Genomic DNA, 23,171 nt, shown 5'->3' on the forward strand with positions numbered 1-23,171 from the left:
TTTATCAACGTATGTTGTGACAAGGTTTTCAGAAATCCACTGTGGCAAAGAGTTGAGAAAAATTTGCACCTTTATTTTGGTGGAATAAAACCAGAAACAGTAATGGGAAACTGAGATTCCATTGCTACAGCTCAGTTTTTTCTCTGCCCATCAAAAAGATGCATTGCAGGAAACACCACTCCTGCTTAAAATACTCTATGAAGCCACTCAAATAAAACTGCAAATCAAGGAAACTTTGAAAAGGATTTTCAGTGAGTTTCTGTGAGAACATTCTTTATTGGTAAGCAGACACTTGCAAAGTTTGTGACTATATATGCCATGCAAAACCACCGACTTCGCACACGGTTGCCTCGCTGTTCACTGTGACAGACTCTTCTGAGAGGCTCACGGACGTTCAAAGGTACCATGACTGCAGCAGTAAAAAGAAACCAGGAAAATGACTCTACATGAAGCAAAATACCATGCAGTTCATGTAGAGAAGCCCCGTTCATCCCTTCTGGACGTCTAATTCTTTCTCCTAATGCAAACCCCGTCCTTGGGAAGACTACCGCACGCAAAAATGGCAGCTGTTCTGTATGTGCACATGATTGATAAAAGCAAACCCCAAGAATAAAATGTCATGTAATTTTACAGGGTTTGGCTACCCCCCGCGCACCTTATTTTGTTAACTCAAAGCAGAACAATGCCCTTTTATTTAAAACGCTCATTTGTTTCAATAGCTTATTTCCTTAGGAAGATGATTTTGCTCCTGAGAAAATGTAGTGTATCCCTTGTCAACTTTCTGAACTGAGATTCTTTAAACTATTATTTCTATATTCTCCAAGTTGTTTGCAGTGAGTGGGGAGAAACAGGGTGTCCTACTCTGAGGAGAAGAGTTAGGAATAATCTTCTTACTCTATATTATGACCCTCACAAGTTTTCTTTGTGGTGGTGGGACCAACGCTTCTGTCGGTGGAATTTCTGATAGCACTCCCAGTTTTATCCCGCCCCCCCCCCCCCCCAGGTAAATCCTCTGCCTTAAAATAACCAGGGCCCCTGAGAAAGGTGAATTCTAAATCTCTCATTGGCACATTCAGGTCACCTGGCAGCAAGCAGGAAGAGTTCTCTAGATACCTGGAAGCGGGGTGCTGCCACAACCATCACCTGGAACTACAGAAGCGGCTTTGAAACTGGCCGGTGAGGAGAGGGTGGGAGACATTTTAGGAGCATGACAGAAAAAGCCAAGATCGCCTTAACACTGCCAGTCAGGGCTCCAAGGGGGGAAGCCGCATGGCAGGGACTCGCCACAGAAAACATCTAAATTGTGGTGAATAGACTGTGAGGAGAAATAGGAACACGAAAGGTGCTGCCTGTGAGAGCTCAGAGGGAAGCGAGGAGCATGATGTGGGAAACTGCAGGAAAAGAGATTATAGTTAGCGGCCAAAAGCTCAGCTGCGTTGTGTCCTGCGGTTATGTGAAAAGCAGAAGTTTTAAGTGATGAACTTAGTATGTTTAGCTAGAGATTTCTAAGCAAAGTGCAGAAGGTGAGGCCTGCTTCCTTCTTGCAGATTGTAGTAAAATATGAGGGGAGATAAACTGAGGGAACAACTGTTAAATATAAGGAAAACAGGACTTGATGACTTGAAAATTCGTAGCCTACCCAAACGGCAAAAGACATTAAAATGACGAGATTCAGGAAAGCCTGCGCTAGGGAAAGAGGCAAGAGGGCAGCTGTACAACCTCTGCTAACACCTCTTGGAGAAAGATAAAAAGGCCCGAGTGTTCAGTCACACGAAAGGCTCTTGGAAGAGATTAGGAGTGTGACTTACAGATGCTCTCAGCCACCTCAGAACAAAATCAGAGATGGACTTATTTATTTTAGGCAAAAGCATGTGGAGGAGCCTCTAGTCTACAGTGAATCCTGTAACATACACAGAAGATCCCCCAGTTTTTTGTAATGTTATATATACCAGCAGACAGCGCCCTCTTAAACTAAAAGGTATAGAGGGTGTATGAAATGGGAGGTGATCGGATCTCCCAGAACTCCAGACAAGAAACAAGTTGATGAAACTGTATGGCTGCAAACACGCACTACGAAACCTTTCACGAGAAAGTTGAGGACTCTGAGAGGAAGCCGTAAGCCTAGAGGACGGTGCTGTCCGCCACAACAGACCAGTTCCAGGCTCTGGGACCCAAGGAGTGTGCCTAGATTTCTAGGTTGCTTGGCACTGGCGTGTCCGTTTTTCATTCCGTTTTCTGATTTTTGAATGGGAGTATCTGTAACTGGTTTTCTATGCCTGTCCTATCTTCACATTTGGGAGAAAAGAACTGGTTCTAGGCTCACAGGTGGAGGGGACTGTGCTTCAGGAGCCATACACAGGTCCTCACTCAAACCTGGTTTAGATGATTTATTTAAATGAGATTTGGGATTTTTGAGTGAGATTCAGATAAGATACTGCATTTGAAGCTGATGCTGTAATGGTCTGAGATTTTTGAGCACTTCTGCATGGGATGACTTTTGGGGATGGATGGGAATTTTTGAGGCAGCAGTAAACTGCGGGGAACAGTGCCCCCACCCCCGGCCCCTTAAATCCTTATGTTCTAATCTCCAAACCCATGAGTTTTGCAGATGTCATTATATTAAGCATTTTGAATGAGATTATCCTGGATTATCCATGTAAACTAAATGTAATCACAAAGATCCTTAAAAGAGAAAAGCAGAATTAAAGTTGGCAGTAAAAGAGGTAAGAACAGCAGCAGATCAGAGGGGGAGGGATACAACCATCGGTGAGGGATGCTAGCAGGCTCCACAAGCTGGAAGAGGCAAAGCACAGATTCGCCCCTGGAGCCTCCAGAAGGAACCTGTGATATGTCACTTTTCATGGTAAAAGAGAATTTAAAGATGTGGTTAAGGTTCCTGTAGACCTTATGATGGGAAAATAATCCTGGATGACCTAGTGGACCCAATCTAATCACGTGAGTCCTTAAAAGCAGAGAACCTTTCCTGGCTATTGTCACAAATGTAATGACAGAGAAAAGTCAGAAAGATACAATGTTGCTGGCTTTGAAGACAGGCACAGAAGGCCACAGGCCAAGGAATGCAAGTGGCCTCTAGAAGCCGAAAAGGCCAGGAAATGCTTCTCCCAGAGTCTCCAGAAAGAAATGCAGTCCTGTCAGCACCTTAATACTAGCCCAGTGAGGCTAGTTTAGTTTCACCTGAAGAACTGGAAGATAATGAGTCTTCGCTGTTACGGGCCACCGAGTTTGTAGCAATCTGTTAGCAGCAGCAGTAGGAAACTAATCAGGAGTGGTGACCTAAGATGAAGTGGTCTCTGGGCAGAACGAACAGCTTCTCTATGATTCCTGACATAGCCCGCCTCACTCAGGACATAGCTGGCTTCAGCAGAAATGCAAACATTCCTGCTGGCCATTCTTTAGATCTAGGCAGCCTGACAGAATCGACACTCTTGTATTTCTACGCTTGTTTTGTTCTGGAGTAGAATACATTCTGGTTTTGACACTTAGAATAGTGTTAATATCTACAGTGGGTCCCCAAGAACAGAGGACTCCAACCTGTTTGGCACCAGGGACTGGGTTTGTGGAAGATGGGGTGGGGGGTGGGGACAGGCTGGAACAGGAGGTGAAGCTCAGGCAGTAATGTGAGCAAAGCTTTACTCGCTTGCCTGCCGCTCACCTCCCGCTGTGGGGCCCGGTTCCTAACAGACCATGGTCTGGGCCCGGTCTGCGGCCTGCGGGTTAGGGACCCCCACCCCAGAAATACATGCCGAACAAATAAATGCATGTGATCAGGCAGGCTCTGAGAGGGCCTGTGATTTCTCTGTGTTGAAGTGCTGTTGACCCCATCTTAAGACTGCTGACTGTTATGTCTGTTTCTAGGTTATGATGCTCATAGTTCTGTAAAATACAAGGCCAAACTATCTTTTCTTGATACAGTAATACAGCTAAATCCATCAGTAAAAAGGATGCATAATATCTTAATAGGAGAAATAATCATCGTATGATCAAAGCACTTCAAAATCAGCATACAGATACTCTTTAGTATATATTACAGAAAAGTGTTCAAAATATTGGATCAGAAGATTCCTTAATGGCTCTCGATCGATGCAGCATGAAGAAACTTTAGTACAAATTTCCCTAAATTTATCAGAATGGAGTTTTGTTCATTTTCTCTACCAACAAATGTTGTTACATTAACACGGAGAATGTAACAACTTGGTTTGACTGGATATTTAAACCTATGAACATCAGTCAGCCCTACAACTAAAAACTCAAACACATTTATCTTGAGATCCATTCCTTGCCCAAATTCATCTGTGCTAAGGTTGGAGGATAGAATAAGAATAAAACCAAAAAGTATCTGTATAAATAATAAAAACAGTTTGGTATTTTTGTAAGAAAGTTTTCCTTTTAAATATGGCACATTATCTCTCTTCCGTGTTACTGCATGAACAGGAGGAGCAGTATTATTTTAGTTGCTGGAGAAGCACAGTGTTAAGAATATCTGCTTCCTGTAGTGTCAGGCTTTCATCTGTTAGCTCTTTGTTTGGAAATGAAGTCACGAGAATAAAGTCAAGAGTTGCAAATTCAGGGCGGGACTGTACGATGAAGTCCCGAACATCCAGGATCCTGAAAAATAAAATAAAAATAATTTGTGATATGTAAGTTTTATCGCTATGAAAGCTTTTAGCTAAACTTTGATAATAAAAATTACACAATTCTAAACCTTTAAAAAATGTGTTGTAACTTTCTTTAATTTATGCTCTTTCAATGGATGGACTTATCTTAGCTTTAAGATAAAATGTGAGGATTAACTTTGGAGAGTACCTAGTATCCACTTTTACTGTAAAACAGAGACAATCTTCACGAGTTATGCACAAAATGTCAATCATGTTATTTTTTTTTAGATTTTATTTATTTTATTTTTAGAGAGGGCAAGGTGGGAAGAAAGAGAAGGAAACATCAATGTGTGGTTGCCTCTTGAGTGCCCCCTACTAGGGACCTGGTCTGCAACCCAGGCATGTGCCCTGACTGGGAATCAAACCAGCGACCCTTTGGTTTGCAGGCTGGTGCTCAATCCACTGAGCCACACCAGCTAGGGCTCAACCATGTTATTACAATGAAAGTGCAGCCCTAGTTTATACAGAGTGTACAATATTTTAGCAGCACATCACCCAGACAAAGCCACCTCAAATTGGCCTGTGTCAGAGTGATTCTGAAACTATAAAAAGTGTAAGTCATACGAATAATTTTCAAAAATTATTTTGACATAGGGCAGCCAGTGAAGATGGTGGCATACGTAAATGCAGTGCACATCTCTGCCCACAACCACATCAAAATTACAACTAAACTAGAGAACAACCATCATTCAGAACTCCCTGAAATCTAGCTGAACAAAAGTCCCACAACTAAGGATATAAAGAAGAAGCCACACTGAGACTGGTAGGAGGGGCGAAGATGCAGAGTGGGCTGGTCCTATACCTGTATGTGGAAGATAGAAATTGGGAGGAACATGTAGGCTGCAAAAGTCCCCTCCAAGAATAACGGGTCCCAGTGCCAGGGAGAGAAGTCCCCATAACTTCTGGCTGTGAAAACCAGCAGGGATTGTGGCTGAGTGAGATAGAGGATTCTGTAGTCCCAGGCATTCCTCTTAAAGGGCCCACACACGGACTTACTTGGACTCACTCACTTGAGCCCCAGCACTGGGGCAACAGCTCAAAAGGCACCAGGGACACACAGGAAGGAACTTAATATCTCGCATCTGGGGGTGGGGTAGGAGGGGCAGCTTTCGCCCAGACAGAAATGCTGGTAGAGGTCACTGTTCCTTTCCTGAGCCCTCCTACACAGAGCTGGCAGGTGGGCACCATATCGGAGTCTCCATCAACCTGGCTAACACTGTTTGACCTGCCATGGTGACTCCCTAAGACCCTGCTCCACCCAGTTTGTGGGCCCACCAAGCTTTTTCCAGTGCCTTTTCCATACAAATGGTCTGTCTTGGTGTATGATTCAGCTCTTTCTAAAATCTCTAAAACAAGCAGCATATGGTCTTGGCGTGCTCCGTACCTCTTGCTAAGTGGCCCTAGGCCCAGCATGAATGGCAGCCTGCCTTGGTTCACAGCATGGCCTTTCCTTGGCATCACCAAGCCCAGCACAAATAGCAGACAACTGCAGATCACTTTGTGGCTCATGCCGGGTGTTCCAGGCCGAACACAGTGGTGGATAACCTCGGCCTACACCTCCCTGGAGGCCCCAGAGCCAACATACCCAATGGACAGCTTCAGACCACATTGAAGCACTACCCAACCACCTCCACAAGTGATACACTCAAGAGACAGACTCAGTGGGCACCAGAGCCCGGCTGAAGTAAGTCCTGCCCTGTGGGATGGTCCCCTGCACAGCTGATCCTGCCCAGTGGTGACTGCAGCTAGTCCTTACAGCTGGCTGGCCTGGGGGTAAATCCCTCCCACTGACACGCCAATGGCAACCAGGGCTTAATGACTAGAGCAGTAGGGTGTATACAGCCCACATGAGGAATGGGGTGCACCTCAAGTACCCAACTTGGGTGATGGGGAGACTGCCACTGGACTCTACAGGACACCTACTATGTAAGGCCACTCTGCCAAGACTGGGGCACATAGAAGTTCTATCTAATACATAGAAACAAACACAGAGAGGCTGCCAAAATGATGAGACAAAGAAACATGTCCTGTCAAGTCCCTGAAAGAACAGATCAAAACTCCAGAAAAAGAACTAAACAAAATGGACACAAGCAATCTACTAAATAGAGAGTTCAAAACACTACTAGATACTAGTTCAAAACACTGTTTTAAGGATGCTCAATGAACTTACGGGAAGAGTAGATGAACTTAGAGAGAACTTCATCAGCATAATGAAGGACATGGAAGTCATAAAAAAGAACTAGTCAGAAATGCAGGATATACTAACTGAAATAAATAATAACTTCCAGGGAATCAACTGTAGAATGGATGAACCTGAAAATCAAATCAGTGATTTGGAATATAAGGAAGCAAAAAACACCCAATCAGAACAGCAAAAAAAGAATCCCAAAACATGAGGATAGTGTAAGGAACCTCTGGGACAACTTCAAGCATACCAACAGTTGCGTTACGGGGGTGCCAGAAGTAGAAGAGAGCATGAACTTGAAAACCTATTTAAAAAATAATGACAGAAAACTACTCCAACTTGGTGAAGGAAATAGACATACAAGTCCAAGAAATACAGAGTCCCAAACAAGATGAACTCAAAGAGGCCCACACCAAGACACACTATAATTAAAATGCCAAAGGGTAAAGACAAAGAGAGAATTTTAAAAGCAGCAAGAGAAGAGCAGTCAGTTACCTGCAGGGGAGCTCCTATAAGTTTTTCAACAGGAACTTTGCAGGCCAGAAGGGACTGGCAAGAAATATTCAAAGTCATGAAAAGCAAGAACTACAACAAAGATTACCCAGCAAAGCTATTATTTAGAAACAAAGGACACATAAAGAGCTTCCCAGACAAGAAACAGCTAAAAGAGTTCATCACCACCAAACCAGTATTACATGAAATGTTAAAGGGTCTTCTTTAAGAAGAAGAAAAGAAGAAGAGGAAGAAGACAACGACAATGGAAGGATGAAATATGAACAATAAAATGGCAATAAATATGTATCTATCAACAATTGAATCTAAAAAACAAACAAACAGAACAGAAACAAACTCACAGACACAGAGAACATTTTGACAGCTGCCACACGGCGGGGCGGGGATGGGTGAAAAAGGTGGAGGAATTAAGAAGTACAAATTGTAGTTACAAAATAGTCATGGGGATGTAAAATACAATATAGGGAATATAGTCAATAATATTCTAATAACTGCATGGTGTCAGCTGGGTATGAGACTTAATCAAGATGAGCACTTATTAGTTATATAATGTCTTATCACTGGGTTATACACCTGAAGTTAATATAATATTGTATATCAACTTCAATTGAAAAATAAAAAATGATTTAAAGGAAAAAAGATTACTTTTACGTATACATAATAACTAAGATCATAAATGTATCCCTCAGAGGGATGTAATGAACAAAAATATTAACACAAATGTCGATGTCCAAATGAATGTTAAAATGGCATTAACAACGGTTTATATGAAGTACTTGACAATACACAATTAAACTTTACACTACAAATTTATATTACAAAGAATTAGCTATGTAAAAGTTAATCCCGATCAGAATTACCATAAATTTTTATATGAGTAAAGTCCAAATAAGGTTTTACTATATTAAATTAAATCTGATTCCACTTCACATGGTTTTAGCAACAGTGCAAAACTGTAGCATTTAACTTTTTTCTTTACTTTTTTGAGTGATATCTGGATTTGCATTAATATTTGGACAGTTTACAAAAGATGTTTAATTACTAAGTATTTCACTTCTACACATAGCTATGACCCTTTTCAAGTTTTTCTTTCTTTTGTTAAAAATTTACTGCAAATCTAAAGAATCTTCTGCATTACTCAAGTCACATGCAATTTACACAGGTAAGTAACCATGTGCGTGACAGCCAACTCGAAGCTTACCTGTGTGTACTATTGAATCTTTGTATCAAACGACTCCCATCTACCAGCCTGATCTGAATCTTGGTTGTTGGCACTGAATCATCAATAAGAACAACTGCATTGAGTATTGACTTGTCCTCCTCTTCTGGTGAGGAAGGAGTACTGACAATTTCAGGTGTAAGGCTATGAAAGAAGAACGCAAGAATTAGAACACAAATCCAAACACATGAGACAAGATGAACTGGAGAAGTGGACTAACCACTTAGTCCTACACCTGGCTCTCGAGCTATCCCCCCTCCTCCATGGCTGCTGGACCAGCAGGAACATGGCTTGCTGTGGGTCTCCTATACTTCTTCCAACTTCTTTCATTATATTATACATTATTTTGGATCCTATGATTTTGATTTAGTTTTCCAATCTCTTTCAAAAGCCTATCTGTGTATTCTTTCCTCCTTTTATCCTTTGAAATTTCATGAAACTGTTTATCACGCATCAACCTTTAGTCAGAAATCTGAGCAACTTAGAGTTAACATCAAACAATGGCTAAGAGCACAGACAGACCTGGTTTCAAATCTCAGCTATGCTCGTGTGTAAACTTAAATTAATCTCTTTGACTCACAGTTCTGTAATTTATAAAACAGGGGAATGTTATGGTATGAAGGTATGTTACACAGGCAAACCTCAAAGATAATGAGGTTTGGTTCCAGACCACCGCGATGAAGTGAGTACCACAATAAAGCAAGTGGTAATCTTTTTGCTGGTAAAGGGTCTTGCCTTCAATTTGTCAAAAATGTAACACCTATGAAGCCCAATAAAATGAGGTGCAATAAAACAAGTTATGCCTGTACCAGTAATCCTAGGACAGTGTACCGACAGGCGCCAGCTACTTTTGCACATATCATAACTTAATAGGAAATAAAAAGTTTAAAAAGTTATGTTAACTTAATGTTTAGCCTTCAAAGTTTCATCTATTTGCCACTTAAAACTTTCTCCTTATCAAATAGTATAGGAAATGGAGAAGCCAGAGAACTTCCATGGACATGAACTAAGGGGGGTAATGCTAGAGGGAGGGAAGATGCAGGGCAGAGGGGAATAAAGGGCAGAAAAAAATGGGACAACTGGAGAGCATTATGCTAAGTGAAATAAGCCAGGCGGTGAGGGACAAATACCATATGATCTCACCTTTAACTGGAACATAATCAATAAAAGAAAAAAGCAAACAAAATATAACCAGAGACATTGAAGTTAAGAACAATCTAACAATAGCCAGAGGGGAGTGGGGAGGGGACAGTGGGGACAGGGGTTTACAGGAACTACTATAAAGGACACATGGACAAAATCAAGGGGCAGGGTGGAGGTGGGGGAGGCAGGTGGGTTCGGATGGGGTGGGGTGGAGGGATGGGGAGAAAATGCAGATAACTGTAATTGAATAACAATAAAAATTTTAAAAAGTGGGACAACTGTAATGGCATAATCAATAAAACATACTTAAAATAAACCTTTCTCCTTATCTTCCAATTAATCAAATGATAGTGACATTATTAATATATTGTTTATATGTTTCAAGAATTACATTAAAAAGAAAATCTTAAAAAAAGGAAATAGCGAAATTAATTGATAAAATGAGGTTTCCAGAGAAGCTGGAGGAAAGGACATAGGATGTAAGCATACTAATTCCCTTGGACAGGAGAAACATCTTCTGGCTGAAAAGAAAATAAATTTAATAAACTTAGAGGTTAAGGGGAATATATGAAGAAAGTTAATTCTTACCAGGCTCTATTTTCTCCGCAAAGCTAGAAGCAAAGACATGTGCTGCGGTAGAAGGGGGAGAACGGGAGGTTTAGGGAAAGCAGGGATGATGTGGGAACATTCTTTGACAATGGGAGAGGAGCAGCTGGCCTGCCCAGCCCTGGTGTGCAGTCGCCCCCAGCAGCACCAAACAGCACAGGGACAGACAAATCCCATGGCTGTACACTAAGGCAAGGGGGCCGCAGAACTCCTGGGTTAAGAAAATGCGGAAAAGGGAGGAAGGAAGAGACTAGCTGTTAGATTTTAGAGAAAAACAGCCCTGAAGGTCCAGAGACCAAGGTGAAATCAAACCTCAGGTATAGTGGCTGGAATGAGTGAGGGTAGCAAATAGAATCTTTTGGATTGAACAGTATGACAAACAGTGACTACTAAGTACAAAAAGAGATCTGCTTCACATCATGGTCTTCTGCTCAACCTGCTCTTACTCGCTAAACTTATTTTAATAAAATAGTACCATCTGTTCTACCATTGTTAACTGTGCAGTTCTATATCTATGATTTATGCTCCTATTATATTAACTGAAGGTACCGGTTAATGCTTTTCTTTATGTTTAGCTTTACCCCATAAATATCTGTATATCACAATAAAAAATTAGGTTAGTTTTCAACTATGTAATAATCTTTTTGCAATTAGACTGCCAGCTATGGAGGACAATATAATTATTTCCTTTTTTTTTCTTGCTTCTTTTTAATTATTTCTCTGTTCAATAAATAGTTGTCTGAAAGTATGGGGAAATGAACTACTTTAAAAAGTTACTATTGTAACTGTCAGAATTTTTATATTTCAACACACAGTCATATGTTGGTACCCACTTGTCAAGCCCTAGACTCATCACATTTTGACAAGAAAAAAAATGTTCTGGCACTTGGCGCCTGCTTGAGACTTGTCGCAGTTGCTAGAACTTGGATGAGTTATGCCACTGCTCCGCAAGAGAAAATGTGTTATCACTTGTCACTTGTTCGGTACTCGTCGGTTTTGGCACTTGTTACAAGTTCCAAATGAATTAACGATAAATACTGAGGTACCACTGAATTTAATGTAAAGTCTTCAAACGTTTCGATGCAATTCTTCGCTTTCTTGGAATACATATATTCAATTATTCAATATTTGGGTTCATGTGCATCACACAGGCTCATGGTACTCTGATAAATTTCCTATACTCGAGAAGCTGAAACTTCTAAAGGCTACATTTCTCAGACTCCTCTGCAGTTAGGATTTTATACAATTCCACCCGTACTGAGCAAACCAATGGTGAAAGTAAGCACTGGAAGTGGAAGCAACACTTCTTCTTACCACGGTGCTGGAGGCATTTCTTTCTTCTAGAGCCACGATAGAGCGTTCTAGCGTCTGGTCCCGAGATTCATGAGCACTGAGCAAACTGTTGGGGACACAGGAGGTGTTTCCTCTACAAAGTTCCCTGTTGGCTTATTTCTGTCTAAGGAATGCTTGGTTTGCTCTCTCTTTCAGAAATTCTACAAACTATCCAAGGCTCTGTAAGAAACTCTTTACTATTTAATATAGCAACTAGATTTAGCTTTCTGCACTCAAACACCCTGACCAGTATGGCTAAGTGTTAGTGCAGCATTACTATCTCTAATCTTTATCATTCTCCTCCATCATTTTCTCCTTTTTTGGTCATTCTCTCTAGCTACCTGCATAATAAGAAAAAGAATGGCCTTTGTAAGATACTATAACCAAATAATCTCCTAATTTTCATTAGTGAAAATTACCGATTATAATCAGCTATCTTTCCTTTTTGCTAACTTCTTCAATTCTAGATTTATTGTACTTCTATTAACAAAGACACGCAATCTAACATTAATTATTGGTCATAAATTCATATAATCAAAAAAGAATATGTACAGAGAAAAGAGATGACTGGGCATTTTATCTATATTCTAATTAAAATAATAATCTCAATAAATATTAAGTAAAAATGAGAAGTACTAGAAAGTATTTTAAAAAATATATCTGTGGTCAGAGTTATAAAGACAAAAGGAGGGGAGAAAGAGAACAGTTCAGAAGTCTGACCTGTGCTGGGAGTAGAGAGAGATGAGGAAGAACATTCTCAAGTAGACTTGTGACCAGGCACTGAAGGACCTGGGTGCTAAAAAAAGCCAGGTCAATACACGTTCCTGTATTTCCTACATGTCTCAGAAATCAGTCTCTACGAGCAGAAAAGGCTACAAAAATAGGGACCTGAGATATGAAAGACAGGAATTAAGAATGAATATTGAGTGGGGAATAGAGAACCAGGATGCACAAGGCAATTGAGAAGAACTTGGAAGGGAAGGACTCATATGAAGAGAAACAAAACATGTATAAGAGTACACTGGACACATGGCCAACGCCGCAACTCCACGGTCACCTGTAGCGATATGCGGACAAATGGGGGGTGACTTTTACCAACTTATTTTACAAGGTTTATGAAGTCTTTTAAGCCAGGCTGTCATAAAGGAGTCAGTCCACTCGTACACTATACTATGCACATTGGTTTCTAAACTGTGCTCATCAAAGTCCTAGGGGTTCTTTGGAAAAGTCTCAGAAGATCATTCCTCCTTCTCCTGTGACCCCAGGAACTCAGGTTTTATGTGTTTTATATATTGGGCTTCCATAACTTAAGTAAGAGTTTGGCTACTTAAAATACATTGAAAACAACCAACTTAAATACATTGTTCTTGCTGCAAGAGCTTAATGGCAGACAGGCATGCTTAAAGCTATCATCTAAGACATCTATTGTTTTACCTAATCAACAATCCTTACAATACCCCCCTTTGAGCCCACGTAATCAGAAAGAGGCAGGACAGCAAAATGGTAAAAGCAGACTCTAGAGCCAGAGTGCCCGGTTTGAATTCCACATACTAATCACTTCACAGCTCAGTCACTGTGGGCAAAATACTGCATCTGCAAGTGGAATAATAGGATGGGCATGTGAAGAGCTGTTGTGAAGATTAAGTGAGTTCATGTATGTAAGGTGCTTAGAGGGTCCGGGCTATGACAATTGCTATCTAAGTATTAGCAATTAATCAGATCTGCATATCTGATTCCATCAGCAAAGTCTTAGTTTTTTACTTTCTAGGTTATTTTGATTTTTTTTTAATCCTCAAAAGAAATTCACATTGAACAAAGACAAGTCTTTTTCTCATTTTAGAATTCTACCTTCCAAGTTTTTGTCCTTCTCCACTAAAAGCCTTGAACCTCCACCTGGGTTTTATGTATTCTTGATCCTGATGGTCCTCCATGTCCAAGTTCACTTGGCCACCATGAACCAGTCGCTGAAGCTCCGGAGGAATTTCTCTTAAAAAGGAGAAAAAGGTCTTTGGTTAAGTTTTGAAAAAAAATGAATCAAATTGTGAGCTACAATGGAAAACCACACTTTTTGTAACACAAAAATTTCTGTGATGATTGGTTAGATGTTTATGTACAGATATTTCTGTAGATATTTCCTTCTTAAAGTTGCATCACATTTTTCCTTAGTGATTCTCAACAAGGGGTTTTCTTTGTTGTCATAGTCATCTTGGAGTGGTTCTGACAAATCTTGAGACAGCAGTGCTTACCTAAATTAACACTAGACAATTCCTGTGAGGACATATAGTTAATGCAGATATTTCTTTCTAAACTCTCTGAAGGAAGTTTGCACAATGATAGGGGTATTTTTATTAGTGTATGACTCTGAGAGCTGCTGTTCAGTGAGGGCGGGGACGAAAGACGCTCTGGCACGGGGGAGTTGTCTTTCACAAGGAAGACTTGTCTCGGGTTCCACTGACACGCTGAATGCCCTGCCAGAGGGTCATATGATGCCAACATGTCTGAGCCTAAAACCTAAGGCTTACGCTGTGTCTCACATATAAACAAAAACTCAAAAACTGGGTTTTTTGGTACTGTATTAATATGCTTTGAAATTTCCATCTTCCATATAAACTGAGGGAAGATTACAACTTGTTTTACTTAGAACTTGACCAAGTCCCTGATTGCAACGCCACTTATAGTAATGAAGTTGCCAACTTCACATATCTTATTGTTCTGTTTTTACGACTGTCACAGTTACATGAGAAGTGCTAGACTGCACATAGGAGCAACCTACCTGACTGTGTTGTTGTATCATCTGGTGTGGTCATATCCAGGCATTTAGAAATTGAAACATGTGTAATTTTATGGTAAATTACTTTCTTTTATTCCCTGAATATTTTAAAGATATAGTTTACATTTTTTTTGAAATGATATACATAGATAGATGATTTTTTTAAAAAGACTTTATTTATTTATTTTTAGAGGGGAAGGGAGGGAGAGAAACATCAATGTGTGGTTTCCTCTTGCATGCCCCCTACCAGGGACCTGGCCCGCAACCCAGGCATGTGCCCTGACTGGGAATCGAACCAGCAACCCTTTGGTTCATAGGCCTGCGCTCAATCCACTGAGCTACACCAGCAGGGCAGATGATATTATTTTTGAGTTCTCCTTTGATGATGATAAAGATGGTGTTACAAAATATTTGTTATAAAAAGGGAATAATGATTATACAGTAGATAATCATTATCTGACATCATTCGTTGTTTTCAAGGAGTTTTTTTAAACTGTTCTTGATCATAATTTGCACTTGAGGACATGGTGTGGTTCAAATTAAACAAAAAAATAAGTATACCATGATTGTGTGAACAGTAGCCTACAAAGTTGAGATTATTTTCATTTAATACACTAGTTTTGATCTACAGCATAGTACATTCATCATCAATATGTTTTCTTCCACCATCTTGAAAAAAGCATTGATTTCAACAGTATTGTTGATCTTCACTTAGCAGATGAACACTTTGCCTACTCATTCACTCCCAGCTCTTCCAGCGATTCTGCAGGGTTCCATGTCCATAGCGTTGACTTAAACTATTATATACTTGTATTTATCACTCACCATATACTCCCCCCCAGGACAGCTTCCCACCTTTCTCAATGACTTCAGCATATTGCTAATAGCATCTCCTGTGTTGTTTTTTGTTTTGTCTTTGGATCCTGATATTATCTTTCTAGAATTCAAGTTGATAATTCATGCTAATTAGTGTTCTAAAATACCTTTCCTTCGAAGTGCCTTCGCTATCTCAACTCCAGTGAATTTCATCCTCATTCCACTGAAGCCACTCTCCTTGGACATATTTCATCACTTGGATGGGTGGAGAAGCCCCGCCTGCAGTTCCTGGGTGGAGTATAACCTCCTTCACTGCTACTTAAATCTCCCGGTTCCTCACCAAGATCTCAGCAAAATATCTTATCCTTCAGAAAGAAGAGCTACTGAGTTATGTTGTTCTTTAGATGGGTCAGAGTACTGTATATCCAGTTTACTTTCATAAACTATAACTTCAAGCTAACCTTTTGAAATCTTCTGCGAGGAGTAATGCCACTTTAAAAGATTTCTAATGTAAGTTGCTGAGTTTCAGGCATACATGCAATGACAATCACCCTGTCAACAGTAAGCAGGACAGTGGCTTAGTGGATGGGCAGCTACATGCTAATCAATTCACTGACTTACTACACTGAGATGCTTCTTCTTAGAGTTGGGAGCATAGCTTCCTCAGACTTTTAAAGGGACCAAAGTCTTACTGCCTCCCCACCCCCCGAGTTGAAAACCAGCAATATATCCTTTATCTACTTAAAACAACCCTTCCCCAGGAACCACTCACATAATATAACTCTTAACCAGTAGTGCCAGTAGTGCCCTACTGAACAGCATTCTGCTAACAACAGCAACAACAATCTAACACAAATAATAAAGCTTACCCTCTTTTAACAGACTCCAGAAACTGAGCATTTGTTGGGTCACTGTAAGGCCTCAATTCTCCATCATCTAAACTGAACCCGTTGCTCCACAATTTAAGCAAAACCTGAACCTTTTGAGCATAGGGGGAAAAAAGATAAAGTAATTAAAAAATCCATCGGCATCAAACAATTTTAAGTTTCAAATGTGGTATTTCTGAACATATTACATCATTTACTTAACTTAAAACATGGAGTATTTGTACATTTTTTACCCACAGTTAAAATAACGACATAAATGAAATGACGTGTGCTTGCTAAACCGATCTGCATTTGGTGTAACAACTGGACAATGGCTGAAATACTGAAGATCCCACAGGCCCCTCCCCTGCACCCTGGCCTGGAAGTAAAATTATTCTAGTTCACTGAGAAAATGAAAGCAGTAGAGCAGCCAGTTGCTACTCCACACCCACCCCTCTCTTTCTGTGTCCAATTTTCTGGTACAGAGCTTACATATTCATTCCAAGAGGCAAGAGAGAATTTCCAGTGACCCTCCAAGGCTAACCTACATGTTTAAAATGAAGTTATAACTATAAAATTTCAAAAGGTAATAGAAATAATGACTTAAGGTGTTGCTATATTTACAACTTAGCTCACTCTATATTATGACAGTACACCATTTATAATAATTATCATCATATATATGTAAGCTCATTTTACAATGAATCATATATTCTTTCAACAAATAGTTATATGTCTATTTTTGTAAGGCACATTTGGGATACAAAATATAAAATTTGAGACTGAAAACATACACATCAACATTTTAATCCATGTTTCACAAATTAAGAAAACAAAGAGATATGTATATAAACAATTTTTAATTTTAAAACAAACAGTAGTAACTAGAGGCCGATATCTCTAATTTCCCATTTGGATTACTATACCTACATCCTGCAGCTGGTTTTCTCCATAGATGTACTCGGACTGCTCACAAAAGGAATTACCCAATCTGTACCCTCCACCTGTAAAAGACTAACATACACAGCCAGTGAGCCAAAAATTCACTAAGGCTTATTAAGCAAAATCTTACAATAATGTGTCATATGTATTTTAAAACTAGATAAAACTGTAATTAGTCAAACTGGTTTGTAATTTCTAGGAAAATGTTATAATAAAATTAAAGTCCTATGTTACAGAGAAGTGTATTCAAGTAAGAAATTATGTTTCTTTCCATAAAAACATTCGTAATTCATGAGCAGAAATAACTTAAGCCAATCTTAAACTCAAAAATGCATATATACACTGAAATATAAATTTTCAAGTATAAGATTTTTAAAAGCCATCACTAATATTTTATGACAAGTCTTATAATAAAAACTATGTTTAAATCATATTTCACAAAGAGAGTCATAAAGAAAAAATTTTATAAGCAGGTATAAATTACCCTGAAGAAAAGCTCTATACTTATTTTATACGTTGCTTTTTATTCAACTTTAACAAGACAATTATGCTTTTTATTTTGCTACACTGACCACAGATCTTTTGTTTTTCAGGAAGGACAGCTTATGAGTTAAAAACTCCATTCCTTTTAACCACCATTTATATCATAAATGAGCTTTTAATGATCACACTGCTTTCTTTTCTATAGACTAAACTGTATCAATTCCACATTTTTCTTACAGAATTAGAGAACTTTCAAGAACCAAAATTACCTTAGATTTCACTAAAAAAAGAATTTCAAGCTATTGGTAAATAACAAAAACTAAAAATTTATTTTTCACTTAAAATAGTGTCTCTCAGCAGAGACACCTGTCAGGACGACACGTGTGCGCCCGGGCACACGGGAAAGCTGCTGGTCTGTGGCATCTGAGACGACGCGGTAGTTCAGCAAATCTCCCCAAATGATGTGACGGGGAAATCAGGTGGGGAAATGTTCATTGTGAAGACACATAATAATTAACACAGAAACACACTAGAAGTTTTCTTTATATACCAATACCGTGTCTATAGTTTTGCAGAAATTGAAGAAGGTACAAAAATAATCCAATGAAGGAAAAAGAGCCTTTTCAATAATGGTGGAGCAACTGGTCCTTTATTATGTCAAAATAGGAACCTTGACTTAAACTTTATGTAAAATTAACTCAAAATGGGTCACAGGTTTAAATGGAAAATGTAAAACTATGATATTTCTCTAGATAACACAGAGAAAATTTTGGGATCTAATATGAGGTGAGAAGTTCTTAGACAAGACACTAAAAGCATAATCTATTTTAAAAAAAGATAAACTGGAATTTACCAAAACTTCTGCTGTATGAAAAACCCTGATAATAAAATGACAATACAAGCTACAGTCTAAGAGGAAATACATGCAAAAAATATTATCTTACAAAGAACGCACACCTATTAAAATAACTCTCAAACAATTTTGTTTGTAACAAAACAATCCAATTTGAAAATGGGCCACAGTCATGAAGAGACACTTTACTAGTGAGGATAATAAAGACAGTGGCAAATAAGCACATGAAGAGCTATTCAACACACAACTGTTAGGGAAATGCAAACAACATTCGCCATTGGGGTAAAGGGGGAAACGTGTAAAAGGTACACAGGACCTTTCTGTACACATTTTATAAATTCCTGTGAGTCTATAATTATATCAAAATAAAAACATAAGTAGAGGATTTACATAAAAATGTAAGAAACTGCCTCAACTTTCAATCATTAATAGAAAGATTATAATCATATGAAAAGGAATAAAATATTTAAAAGAGAAATATATAGTTAGAAAAAAAGAATGTTACATAATATAAAAAACTATACAGGACATCAAAAATATAAACAGCATACTTAGTTTTAAAATTGAGCATTACCTTAGATTTGTCATCACCTGAAGCTCTCGTGGCTTCATTCAGAGGGACAGCCCCATGTTCCCTTGCCTCTTTGAAAAGTTCATTCACAATTTTCCCAGTTGATGGTCGAGCTATATGTAACCCACTGTATTCATGCTCACTTGAATAGAACCTTTAAATATCACAGTTCATGAATAAAAACTTAGAATACAGACATAAACTACTTTAAAGTAAAAAGCTACACAGTCTTAGAACAAAACTTTTATTTAAAAAGAAAAATGTATATGCCTTCTGGGGAAATACTTAATTTTAAATGTAGGATTAAAGAATTAAATAGTGAACAGTTCATATAGTTTCTCATGGGGTTTGTGGAGATTCCTGTAGCAAGCTCAGCACGTGGCATGAGAACCTGCTTGTTCTTCCTCCCTCCGGCTTGGCAATGGTGATCAAGTGCACGTTTGGTGTGTGGGGAAGAAGTGCTGATGGAAGCTAAGGCTCTTCCCCAAGGAACCCACACTCAGTACGGACCCAGTTAGTGAAGAGACCTCTAGATTCAGACAGTGTGAACACTTAAATCTAGACTACAAGGCTACACATAGAAGGTTTGCTCAATTTTTTGGATTGAAAAATTATAACCCCCTGTGTAAAGGTAAATAATTTAGACCACAAACAAGTTTTTTCAGTGTATAAACTAATATGTTGAAACTGATTCTTAGTCTCACTCCAACTTCAGAACATAAGAATTTCCTTTACGTTAGTGTCCTATTTTATTTTTTAAGATTTTTTTAAATCAAGAACAGAAAATACAACCAATGAAATATTAACATGCAGATTTCTAGTGTAAGATGACAATCAGAGCTCATGTTTTGAACTACCCATTCCCTCCAAACCAGTTTCAAATTTGCACTGAACCAACTCACAAAACAAAAGGAAGGGGGCAAATTGAATCAGCATGGGAGACTAAGAATGGAGGTCACCTTCAATACTTTCTCCAAAATTAGTATCTGCAAAACTGGACAGAAAGAGGGAATGGCAAACCAGCTCCCAATTCACTACAAGTGAAGAAAAAAGTCCACCTGGAGAACAAGTGGACACCAGCAAGCAGAATCCACTAACAGACGCTAACATAAGGCTGGCTCACAGCGGCTGAGGGCCTGGCTGGGAGTGGAGGTCGGGTTGCATCTGTCCTGCTAGCACTCTCGGGGATACACTGGGGCCCCTGGTTACCCAGAGCCAATGGAAGCCTTCCTGCCAAACCTATACTCAGAGACCATAAGCTGACATAGCTGGCTCTTATTTCTCTTCTCTTTATTTTTAAATTTTACTTTTCAATTACTATTTATATTCGATATTATTTTGTATTAGTTTCAGGTGTACAGCACAGTGGTTAGACAGTCCATATACTTTACAAAGTGATCGTCCAATATTTCAAGCACCCACCTGGCACCATACATAGCTGGCTCTTAAGACAAGTGTTAGTATTAGGAGCTGGACAGCAGATGATTTTAGGTAGCTAAGACAAAGAGAAAGGGAAATAAAATGATAAAGAAAGGAAGGGGAAGGAGAGAAAAGAACAAGAAGAGGAAAGAAAAAAGAAAAGAGAAGAAAAGCAAGGCTTCCGGATACAGCTATCTCCTGCAGCAGGTCCTTGGCTCCCTACCCCACATCTCTCATCTGGGAAGTACAAGTACTGTCTCTAGTTCCTTTTTATCACCGTCTTGGTAAGAAAGACTTTACTGGAGAATCAGACGTTGGAAAAAGACTTAACTAGCTCCCTTATGGTTAATGCTTTTCATTACCTGTTTAAGAAATCTTTGCCTACCTCCAAGTCATGAAGACACTGTTCTGTTTTCCTTTTATATTTAGATCCACAACCCATCCATCTTTCCTCTTTCGAAATTAAGTACGACTGTATCCTTGACCCTTGTTCTGTTTAAATTCATCTGATCATCAAAATATTTGTCCACTCCCATAACTAACAACATCCTCTATAAAGATGACTCTCAAATATGTTTTCAGCAGCCTCTTACTTAGGGTATAGTGATGAATTTAAAAGCTCCCTACTTGAATCAAGTTCATTTCTCCAAAACCAAATTTATGATCCCCACATGAATCTTCCCATTAGCAATCACATTTTTCCTGTATCTCAGAATAAGAACTTTTAAAGACTTCTGTCTTTACTACTCACTTATTCCCTATATCTCATGTCATCTAGTTTCAACAATAATTTTTTGAAGGTATCCCATATCGATGTTGGCCTTTCTCCTCCATTCTACTGATTCCACCCAAATCCAAACTTTTACATTCCTTGGATTACCAGTTGTTTTCTTCGTGATTTGTCTCCTTATCCTGTTCTCCCATTACTACTAATTTTATATTGTGTTTCCCTAAAAGTATGTAATAATAGCTAACATTTGTGAAGGTAATTTGTGCCCTTTTACTCCTCAATAATGATATTCTCCCCATTTTACGAATAAGGAAACTGAAGCTTATGGAATTTAAAACACTTTTTCATTGGCAAGACATAGAAAAAAATTATAACTGACAGTAACAGCAAAGCATGAACCCAAGCCTGGGTCCCTTCTCAGCATGGGCCGCGGACTGGCACATATCACATGTCCATGAGGCTTGCCCGGGAAGCACTCCACCTGTCCCGCCTTATTTGCCACTGGTCTATTGAAGTTCTGCTGGGTCCTTTTCAAGGCCCTTCCTGTCATTTTTATTATTTTTTTCCTTTGCGCTTATGTGTTTCTGGAATTTTGTCTCTTGTCTTCTGTGCTAATCAATATCCTAATAATTTTTAAGACCCAACTAAGTACCAACACTGTGCTAAACAACTCAAACACTTTATCTAGTTTAATTCTCAAACCAATACTAAAATCTAATTACTTGTAGAGGACATTTTTTTAAGTTCTCACACTTTTGAAGAAGGATATTCAAATTATTTTTAAAGTTCTACCTGTGATATATAATCTTTTGTGGATAAGTGTGTTACCACAGGTGTCAGGATATATTCTGAAAGTGTTTCTGTAAATTCTGTTCTTTCTCTTGCAAACATAGACCACATTATGTCTACAGTTCCAGACAGTAAAAATATATTAGCTTAAATGACAACAAGCAGATACATGTTTTAATATCTAATACTGTCTACAAATGTAGAATATGGAAATGAGCACTATTTTCTGTACCCAAGAAAGTAGTAGGCACATAATGAAACTGAGAAAATGTCAATATTGAATATGAACTCAGAAGAACTGTATACTTAGCATTAAAAAACATCATACTTAGCAAAAAAGAAAATATTGCTAATAATGTGTTTCACATTGTATTTTAAGCAGATTAAACATAGCTTATGCCTCAAGCAATATCATTTCAGGCAGCTCCTCCTTTTGGATATGTAATAATTCTAGATCCAATCTGAGGCATGCTGTCCTTAAAAACTGCATTATCACGTTACAACTACTAACGACAACATTCTTTCAGATGGCCTATCTAAACATATGTAGCACACAAGGGAAAAGAACATGCATTAAAATGTCTTAATGATTATATATGAACGGCAAAGAAAATATTAATATACTAATCTTTTAAGTCAAATATTTTGATTTATTATACAATGAATAAATTAAGTCATTCAAAATATACCCACATTGGGAAAACAATGGGCAAATAGTTAAATATTCTTTAACTATTTGTACATAAATATTTTAAGTATTTTCAAAACTTTGGAGAATGTATAAACTAAGGACAGTTAAAATATATGATATAGATATTACACACATCTATATGTATGTATGTATGTATGTATGTATATAGACACACACATGTCAAATAAGAATTAAATGAAAGGTGGGATACTCAAATAGTGCCAAGATACCAAGCTACATGTTACACAGGAAAAGCTGTACCTTACAATGGAGTGATGTGGTGGTCAGCACCTTAACCAAGTGACCATATCACCAATTGTGGGGAAACCTGAAATTATATGGCTCCTGATGTGATACAATAAATACCAGACAATACTAGTATTCTGGACAAACATGTTTAACAAGAATCTAATCATGAGAAAACAGTAACTTTGAATGTGGGACATTATATAATACATCTGGCCTAGACTTCAAAAAAGTCAATGTACTGCATTGGCCAAAAGGTCCATATAGTTTTTTCCATAAAACAAAAGATACATTTTTCATTTTTACCAACAATCTTATTGA

At 38.6% G+C, this 23,171-nt stretch overlaps 1 protein-coding gene across 2 annotated transcripts in view; it reads right to left on the reverse strand.

Moving 5' to 3' along the window:
* Window positions 1-245: 245 nt before the first annotated feature.
* The window catches only part of UBXN2B (UBX domain protein 2B), a 30,575-nt gene continuing 7,649 nt past the window's right edge, over window positions 246-23,171 (reverse strand). Inside the window, exons 3-8 of one of the 2 annotated variants that reach the window (XM_053930024.1) lie at window positions 18,979-19,129; window positions 17,057-17,140; window positions 16,130-16,239; window positions 13,523-13,660; window positions 8,576-8,737; window positions 246-4,626 (exon numbers count right to left, since the gene is read on the reverse strand). In XM_053930024.1, coding sequence (XP_053785999.1) covers window positions 4,464-4,626; window positions 8,576-8,737; window positions 13,523-13,660; window positions 16,130-16,239; window positions 17,057-17,140; window positions 18,979-19,129 — 808 coding nt within the window. In that variant the 3' untranslated portion in view covers window positions 246-4,463. Of the gene's footprint in view, window positions 4,627-8,575; window positions 8,738-13,522; window positions 13,661-15,604; window positions 15,813-16,129; window positions 16,240-17,056; window positions 17,141-18,978; window positions 19,130-23,171 lie in introns of those variants that run through there. The other variant, XM_053930025.1, reaches the window with a different exon arrangement.

This window comes from Desmodus rotundus, chromosome 8 (assembly GCF_022682495.2).
Source record: "Desmodus rotundus isolate HL8 chromosome 8, HLdesRot8A.1, whole genome shotgun sequence".
Taxonomy (NCBI): Eukaryota; Metazoa; Chordata; class Mammalia; order Chiroptera; family Phyllostomidae; genus Desmodus; species Desmodus rotundus.